Below are 9,878 nucleotides of genomic sequence, written 5' to 3'. Positions count from 1 at the left end.
AGTGTGAATTCTCAGAATGGTTCCTTGAAATCACATTGCAATTTAAGTTGAGATGGTCTTCAGCTGAGTGCCAGAGACATATAGCATTGTCTGTTGTCTCTTCGAATGACACTAAAGCTATAATCGTACATTGGTTCTTTGTTTATTTTGAAACTTATCCTGAAGCTCCAGAGACTGGGGTGAGTTTCTTCATGTGGTACTGCTAAGAAACACAGGATGTAAGGACTCTATGTTGATAGGAACTTATAGTATTTTCCCTGCAGGCTATCTTTCTTTCCTGTCCTCCACCACCACTACCAAAAAAAAAAAAACAGGGCTAAGCTTAACCAAAATAATACAGGATTTTCTGAATTTCTGGAGATGAAGCAAGACATCTCTTAATTCTTTTCCACAGAATCTAGATTAAATTGCATTGATTAAATGGTACTGATAGAGAAATTAATTAAAGGGAATGCCTTTTCAAAGCAACATGAATAATTTTAATGATCATTAGATATTAAAACCTATTTTAGTTTCACTCTCTGAAATCTTTAGATGGGAGATTCATTTGGGCAATGGAATACTTGATAAGTCTCAATCTACTCTATGTGGGCTAATATAGGGTCACCGAAAAAAGGAAGATGAAAAACCTCAACAAGATGGATTTATGAAGTGGCTACAACAATGGACTCAAGTATAACAATGATTGCAGGGATGGTGGAGCTCTGAACAGCTTTTTGTTCTGTTGTACATAGGGTTGCTATGAGTTGAAACGGACTCGATGGCACCTAACAACAATAGCATGTGGGCAAGAATGTGGAGATGGAAGAAACTCTATTTATATTCTATGTGTCCTAGGGGTTAAGCTAAAATTTGCACTCATTATTTCACTTTATTTCCTTATAAAATAGACATTGGTATTCCCATGTGGAAACGACAAAAGCTGAGACATAGTGAGATTTAGAGAAACACCCAAGTCACACAATCAGTGAGCCAGAGGGCCAGGATTCCAAGCTAAGACTGTCCTTGTTCTCTCTCCTGCCACATGTCTCCTCCACTGAGACACTTTGTTATGCTCCAGATAGCACATTCTCTTATATGTACATGGAGTCCTTATAGAAATAGCACTAACCTTGTACTTTGTAGATTTAGTTTTTTTTTTTTTAAGAGAATCAGACCACCAGCCACCAGGGGTTATTACAGAAAAATATTTAAATTTGATTGGAAATGTTGAAGTAAAAATTCATTCTCCACTGAGCCTGGGTGTCCCAAGGGTGAAGGAGAGAACTAAGAAAGAGAAACGTGGTTTCCTTAGTTTCAGAGGGGAGAAATGAGTAGATTACAATGAAGTTACATCAGATATGCTGTCCCCAGAGACCAAAGAACAAGAAACATATCCTAATTAAAGTAAGTCAGAATGTTCACTCCAGAGTCTGCTCTGAAGCCTCTGCAGTTGGAAATAATTGCCAACAATATTACAGCTGAACGTCAGTGATATACAAGGAGTCCGTGGGTTAAGAACGAGATCCAATGCATTCCTAAGTGTGTCTTTAAGCTGTATTTGTAGGTAAGTCAGAACAGGTACATTGGGTTCTTATGTAGCCTTACTTTAGTGCAAGAAAAGTCTCAAAGCCTTGTAGATGGTTTAAAAGCTGCATGTGCAGTAAGTGAAGGGGATTGTGATGAAGAATTTTGTTCCTAGTAAGGGTCAGCTGTTGGAATCCACCAGCTGCTCCTTAGGAACCCTATGGAGCAGTTCTACTCTGCCCTATAGGTTGCTATGAGTTGAAATCTACTTGATGGCAATAAGTTTTGGTTTTGGTTAGGAGTTGTACATTAATTGGAACTTACTGTTTGGAGATTTACTGTACTCTATATTTTGAAATGTGTTTCGCGTTGTTATAAAAATTCTCATACTTTTCTTTAAGGAAAAGTAAAATCAGGAAAGAGGGGAATTTTACTGAATGTAGAGTAAGTCTATTATGATGGGGAAAGTGTAAAGGTTCTCTTTTTTCCTGTCTAATATGATAAAAAAAAAAAAAAAAAGATGACCTTTAAAGTCCGTTCCATCTATGCCTCCTGTTTAACCTGGGGGAGTTAGAGTGAGTGTCTCATCTAAGATAAGGAATTTTGTATTTTTTTTTTTTTTGCTTTGTATTTTACGGTGAATTTACACTTAAACCGGAACAAGCAAAAGAAGCAAATAGAACTCAAGCAGTTACAAAAGGTGAGGAACTGTAAGAGAATACATTTCTGTTCTTTAGAGTCATTAATTTGTGGTATTTCTCTTACAGCAGCACTAGATAACTAAGACAGCCTATCATGCTCCTATATCCTAATGGAAACTTGTTGGAGGCCATATAGATGCTTCTGTATATGGCAGTGTTTGTGAAAACAACCAATTCTTGCCCACCCTTCTCCCCAGCCTTGCTCAGTAGATCCTTTATTCCCAATATTAGCAAAAGTATTTTGTTACTTTGTCCCAAATTTCAGTTTTAGACAATATCAAATATTTCCCTGCTGTGAGTCATAAATGATTTAGCACTTCTGTACTTCCCCTGGTGCAAGGTGAAGAGCTCAGGCGCTAGCCAAAAGATCAGCATTTCAAATCCACCAGCCACTCCTTGGAAACCCTGTGGGGCAGTTCTATGCTGTCCTGCAGAGTTGCTGTGAGTCACAATTAACTCCACTGCGCTCGCGTTTGGTTTTTGGGTATTCCCTGTGGCATTTGTCAGCTGCCTTTTTTGTGTTAGGTATAAAAAAAATTTTTTTTAGTATCACTATTTTTGATGTGTTCAGCTTTATAACAGCAACATTCTCTTCTGCAACCACGCTTTTCACAGATTTATGTGGATTCAATGTTTAGTTTATTAAGCAGTATTTTTCTATTTAGTTCTTGGTTTGCTAGATTTTATCATCAGTTATTTTAAGAAGAGCTCCTGAGTGTAATATTTTCTGACTTCCTACATCATCTTTTTTGTCTGTTTATTGTTCTGTGCTGAAATGACAACTTGTTGGGACATAACATTCTTGGGTCCTCCTGTCTAATCCAGACCTTTGCTGACATTCCACCCTTTTCTTTTGGTGTGGAATAAATTCTAGAGGAGTCAGAGGCTAGTCTGATTTTTTTCCCCCATATGGATGACTTGCTTTTTTTTTTTCCTGAGATAAGTGAATAATTCTTTTTTTATTCATTGAAGTTCAAAAACCTAGTATAGATATGAAACAAAAAAACCAAACCCGCTGTCGTCGAGTTGGTTCCGACTATATAATGTGATGTAAATTATTCTGTATTAATTATTATAATATATGGGGACTAACCTTTTGAAAATACAGGCTTTGCACGTATATGAGATTTTTTTTTTTATGCCTTGTTTTAACATTTATTACACCTTTCCAGAAGTGAATTTATGTCCATTTAAACTACCTCCAATTCATTATGTTGGGTGGCAAATGTCAAGCCCTGTCGATGGTGTTTCCTGGTTCTGTTGTGATCCAGTCAACCTGGATGTTGGATGGGAGTTTACACTGCCTTGACTAGTTGTATTACTTTCATCTGATATATGTCTTCTTTCTCACAGTCTAATTCTCTTAATATTAGGGGGAATTATTGAAAATTCTCAGGGTATACTGACACTTTTTTTTTTCTAGATAATGACTCTGAGATGTTAGGCTAGGATTGGAATCATGCATGGGACTCTCCTCTGTGTTTTTCACTCTCATCAATTTTATCAATTTTTACTACCCACTGTTCCCAGAGATTCAAGTTTTTTCCTTAACATTGTTAATTTCTTTCACTGACTTTTAATATTTTGTATTCATTTCATCAGTACCAGGAGGACTATTCAGTAGCCTGAATTAATTCTATCATATTTCTTCAGAAGTTTTGTCTATAACATATATTTACATATTAATTAATTTTTCACAAATAATAGAGTTACGTCTTAAGGATATTTCCCTGTTATTATTCAACAAATGGTTAAGGCCAGAAGGGACTTTAGTTTTTGGTTAATGTTTACTAAGTTACTTGCTTGAAAACATTAGTTAGTAGGCAGCATACATTGTAGTCAGATGCAGTTCTTTGGAATTAATGTCAAGTTTAGCACAGTTTTTAATATGCTTTTGATTTTTCACTCTTCTGATAAGGTACACATGTATATATGCCAGTGAAAAGATGTTATAGCTTGTTATGTGTTCATCCAACAAAATGCAATGTTCTGTCTTCTCTCTTACCACAGCTCAAATGATAAGATATCTGGCAGAGACTCAAGGTGGGAACCAAACAGAAGTCACAGATTTTATTCTCTTAGGACTCTCGGACAACTCAGATCTACAAATTATCCTTTTTATATTGTTTCTATTAATCTATATGGCTACTATGGTAGGCAATTTGGGGATGATCATGCTGATTAAGGTTGATTCCTGTCTCCACACTCCCATGTACTTCTTCCTCAGCAGCCTCTCCTTTGTTGATGCTTCCTACTCCTCTTCTGTGACTCCCAAGATGCTGATGAACCTTGTGGTTGAGAATAAGGCCATTTCTTTCAATGGATGTGCTGCCCAGTTCTACTTCTTTGGCTCCTTCCTAGGGACTGAGTGCTTCCTGTTGGCCATGATGGCATATGACCGCTACGCAGCCATTTGGAACCCCCTGCGGTACCCCATTCTCATGTCTGGGAGAATTTGCTTCATACTAGTGGCTACCTCATTCCTTGCAGGCTTTGGGAATGGAGCCATCCATACAGGGATGACTTTTAGATTGTCCTTTTGTGGATCTAATCGAATCAACCATTTCTACTGTGATACTCCACCCTTGCTTAAAATCTCTTGCTCTGACACCTACATCAATGGCATTGTCACGATGGCTTCCTCCAGTTTTAATGTCATCACCTGTGTTGTTATTGTCCTTATTTCCTACCTGTGCATCTTCATCACCATCTTGAGAATGCCCTCAGCAGAAGGTAGGTACAAAGCCTTCTCCACCTGTGCCTCCCACCTCACTGCTGTTACCATATTCTTTGGCACGATTCTTTTCATGTACTTGCGCCCAACATCTAGCTACTCAATGAAGCAGGACAAGGTTGTCTCTGTCTTTTACACGGTGGTGATCCCTATGCTGAATCCCCTCATCTGCAGTTTGAAAAATAAGGATGTGAAAGAGGCCCTAAAGAAGGTCTTACAGAAAACCATGCTGTGAAGGCATGTTGAACATCTTCCTGGTACTTGCATTAAGACAGATGATTTAAAATGAGATGTCCTGCTTGTTCTCTTCATATCTGAAACATATATACATGGGCCCATCTGATGATTCAGCACAGTAGGTGAAGGCAGTGTCTGGTAGAATGTTTAAACTTTTGGAATCCACTAGCCTGTGTTTATGTTCCAATTTCAATACTCAATTCTTGTCAACCCCAGTTTTATTGTATCTACTTTGATGTCTCCAGCTGGATTCCAGGAAAACAGGATGAAAAAAAAAAAAAAAAGATTTGAGTGCAGGAAGAGTTACTACAGAATGTTTCCCGAAACAATACCTTCAAGGGAGAAAAGAAAGAAGGATTGGGAAGGAGCTGAATAGTGATGAATTTCAAACAAAGACTAAGCCAATTATATGTCTACTCTCCCCAAGCATCCTGGGCTCTGAAGCTAGGATGGCCTTTCAGTGATGACCAAGATTGTGATAAAAGAGTCATACATTTCCATCCACAATGATTGGTTCTGAATGTGGGCTACTTACTGGGAGAGGGCATAATATTTGGGAAGACAACCCCTTAAAGCACAGGGAAAGTCCCAGAGAGTAACTCAGCTATGAATATTTAGCTGCTGATATATCTGGCAGATGAGGAAATTTCTACCCTGAAAGGCATATCTGGGTGATTTACTACAGCATCACTATAAATAATAACAGTTATTTGACTTACATGGATGCCAAGACCATCAAATAAAATGCATGAAAGAATTTTGTCAGATATAAAAAATATGGGAGCCAGAGCAATGTTCTAGGCATATCTTACAAGCTTTGTGAGTTAATTGGAATATTTTAAAGGTAGTAATCCCTGTGCTTTAACTTTTTATCTTTTCATGCTTTCAAAGTTTCACATAATTTTCAATAAACGTTTGTAAATTATCTATCTATTGCTCTTTGTAGTGGGATGGAATGTCATCAATATTGGAGCAAAGGAACACCAGCTTTCTTTGATGAGATATATGGCAAAAGAGGTCTAAGTAATTATTTGGACATCAAGTAAATGTGTATGTGCTATTTTTTTCCATTTCCACTATCCATTTCTTACTATGAGAGAGAACAATAATATTCTGCATGTTTCAAGTGAGACCATCTCTCAGCCACCTCTTCTTGAATAATTCTTTAGAGTTCACAAAGGAGAATTTAACTCTTCTCATCCACCCCATCTCCTGTAAGCTCAGGAGCAGTCCTCCCATCTCCTCATAACTTTCACCTTCACTCAAATATATCTAGAACTGTATCATGCCTGACATCCATCTTCTGTGTCCCTTTTATTCTAGCTCACCTACTGTAATATCCACTCTTTAGCTGCTTCTTACTCACCAATCTAGGAAACTTTATCATTATTCACAACACGTTCATGTGGACATTTCGCTCATGTCCCAGCTGAGATTTCAATGTCCTTATATAATCATTCACTCACAATCGCACTCAGTCCCATGGTTCCAATTTCACTCCTTTCTACTCACCTGACTACATTCCAACTTGTTGTTGTTAGGTGCTGTTGAATCGGTTCTGACTCATAGTGACCCTATGTACCCCAGAACCAAAAACCACCTGGTCCCATACCATCCTTACAATCTTTGTTATGCTTGAGCCCATTGTTGCAGCCACTGCGTCAACCCATCTCATTGAGGGTCTTCTTCTTTTCTGCTGACCCTGTACTTTACCAGGTATGATGTCCTTCTCCAGGGGCTGATCCCTCCTGACAACAGTCCAAAGTATGTAAGAAGCAGTCTCGCCATCCTTGCTTCTAAGGAGTATTCTGGTTGTACTTCTTCCAAGACAGATTTGTTCATTCTTTTGGCAGTCCAAGGTATATTCAGTGTTCTTCACCAACACCACAATTCAAAGGCGCCAATTCTTCTTCGGTCTTCCTTATTCACTGTCCAACTTTCCCATACATATGATGCAACTGAAAACACCACGACTTGGGTCAATTGCATTCCAACTTAGGTAAACTTAATTATCTCTTCACTTTGGTCCTCCACTTAAGCTGCTTAGTGCAATTAGAGGAAAGCCCTCAGCACTCCGTTCTCTGTTCCTGACCTTGCCTCATATTTTATCCTGCCATGTATAAACAATCAGATAAAATTGCCACATATTACCACATTTAAATCTTTATACATATATCCTTTCATAATGGGTAATGTGTAGGACCAGCTCTTTCACATGTTTGAAGCTGTCCAAATACTTTACATCTCAAATTATATATCTGTTCTCTCCAAGCATCAATTTCTCATACTCAATTGGAATATCCTCATATGTTTCCAGCTATGGTATAGTATCATCCTTCTTAAAAATGTTCTTGACTGAAAACCCCACCTAGATGCAAACCTATTTCTATGCTTCCCTTTACAATTAATACCCTTAAAAGAATTGTCCCTACTTCCTCATGTCTCATTACTCCTCAACACACTCCAATTGTGTTAATGTACCAACACCTCATTAACACTAATCTTGTCAAGGACACAGAAGACTTCCACATCACCACATTCAAAATTACTTTCTTCCCCATTTTCACTTGATATATCAGAAGAATTTGCCACAATTGATGTTTCCATCTACTTTAAAACATCCTTCTCTAGGTTTCTCTACCACTACACTCTTCTGGTTTTCTTTCTCCCTCAACAGTCACTTGTTCCCAGTCAGCTTTTCTGGCTCTTCCTTCTCCTAATTCTGACCTCTAAATCTTGGAACCAAAGGCTTAACCCTTAACATTTGATCCTTTATCTGCATCTATGTCTCTGGTGATACAAGAAGTCTGCAATGATTTCCAAAATTATGTCCTCAACCTTGACTTCCCATCTGAGTTCCAGATTTATATATTGAAGTGAAAATCTGGCTTCTAGGGATTTTGGACTCATGAAAGAATTAAGTAATCAGCATTCCTCACTTAGTTATCATGCTCAGACATTTATTTTGTACAATTAGGCACCTTAGCATCAAATATACATCTCATTGGGCTTAAAGTATCATTTTCTGTATTGTTACAAATGGTCTTTATTGTCATACTTCTTTAGATTATGCTTGGAGAAAAATGGGCACCCTTTATATTTTTATTTATTCATAATTCATTCAGAGCTATTCATTGAATAACTAGCAGGAAACATGAGCTGGAGATATTGCAGGGAATAAAAAAAATTATTGATCTCATGAAACTTATGTTCAGGTGGGGAAGACTATTATCTATATCAAAAGTGTGTGTAAAAGTGTGTCATTCTCAGATTTGTCACATGTAAATACATATGCTTGTGTGTGTGTTTGATACGGATATGTGTGATGTTTGAAAGAAAAATAAAGTAGGCAAGGGAGTGGTAGAGTGTTGTTTCGCTATTGAAGTGGTATTAGAGAACTCTCTGTGAAAATAATATTAGAGCAAGACCTGGACAGAGAAATGGAATAACATGATATTTACTTATATGGAAGAACTTTTCAGGCATATTATTGTTGTTAGATGCCATTGAGTCAGTTTTGACTCATAGCGACCCCAAGCACAACAGAAAAAATTGACTGATCCTGCATTATCCTCACAATCATCATTGCTGTGTTGGAATCCATTGTTACAGCTACTGCGTCAATCCATCGTGTTGAGGATCTTCCTCTTTTTCACTGACCTTCTACTTTACCAAGCCTGATGTCCTTCTCCAGGTTCTGGTCCCTCCTGATAACATGTCTAAAGTACATGAAGTAAATTCTCCCCATCTGCATTTCTAGGAGCATTCTGGCTGTATGTCTTCCAAGACAGATTTGTTCATTCTTCTGGCAGTCCATGATATATTCAGTATTCTTTGCCAACACTGTAATCCAAAGCATCAATTCTTCTTGAGTCTTCTTTATTCATCTCTAGCTTTCACATGCATATGAGGTGATTGAAAATGCCATAGCTTTGGTCAGGCACACCGTAGTCCTCAAAGTGACATCTTTGTTTTTAATACATTAAAGTGGTTGTTTGCAGCAGGCTTGACCTATGCAAGAATACATTCTTTGATTTCTTGATTACTGCTTCCATGGACATTACTTGTGAATCTAAGTAAAATGAAATCCTTGACAACTTCAATATTTTCCTTATCATGATGTTGTTTATTGGTCCAGTTGTGAGGATTTTGGTTTTCTTTGTATTGAGGTGTAATTTGTATCGAAGGCTATATAGTGAGCTGACATGAACTGGTATTTGTCATTGTGATTCAGACAGTCTCATGGTCTACTATGCTGCGAAAAACAAATTGAAGAAGAATGGCGTCACATTCATCGTCAAAAAGAACGTTTCAAGATTTGTCCTGAAGTACGATGTTGTCAGTGATAGGATAACATCCATTCGCCTAGCAGAAAAACCAGTTAATATGACTATTACTCGAATTTAAGCACTGATTGCTAATGTCAAAAATGAGGAAATTGAAGATTTTTACCAGCCTTTGCAGTCTGGAATTGACTGAACATGCAGTCAATATGCATTGATAATTGTTGGTGATTGGAATGAAAAGTTGGAAATGAAAAAAAGATGGATTGATAGTTGGAAAATACCACCTTGAGTACATTCCACCTGAATTTGGAGATGATCTCAAGAATATGTTTGACACATTGGACGCTAAAGATTGAAGACCAGAAGACTCATGGGGTGACATCAAGGACATCATACATAAGGAAAGTAAAAGGT

At 37.6% G+C, this 9,878-nt stretch overlaps 1 protein-coding gene across 1 annotated transcript; it reads left to right on the top strand.

Moving 5' to 3' along the window:
• Positions 1 to 4,217: 4,217 nt before the first annotated feature.
• Positions 4,218 to 6,370, top strand: LOC135231673 (olfactory receptor 5AP2-like). The gene has a single exon (XM_064288104.1). It carries the CDS (start codon positions 4,223 to 4,225, stop codon positions 5,174 to 5,176), a length of 954 nt encoding a protein of 317 aa, XP_064144174.1. The 5' UTR covers positions 4,218 to 4,222; the 3' UTR covers positions 5,177 to 6,370.
• Positions 6,371 to 9,878: the final 3,508 nt, after the last annotated feature.

Source organism: Loxodonta africana, chromosome 7, assembly GCF_030014295.1.
Source record: "Loxodonta africana isolate mLoxAfr1 chromosome 7, mLoxAfr1.hap2, whole genome shotgun sequence".
In the NCBI taxonomy this organism is placed as follows: domain Eukaryota; kingdom Metazoa; phylum Chordata; class Mammalia; order Proboscidea; family Elephantidae; genus Loxodonta; species Loxodonta africana.
The sequence above is the reverse complement of the archived record's forward strand: the minus strand, read 5'-3'. Positions and strand labels throughout refer to the sequence as shown.

Coding starts and splice junctions, on each gene's coding strand:
- LOC135231673 (XM_064288104.1), top strand. CDS start 4,223: ATGATAAGATATCTGGCAGAGACTCAAGGTGGGAACCAAACAGAAGTC.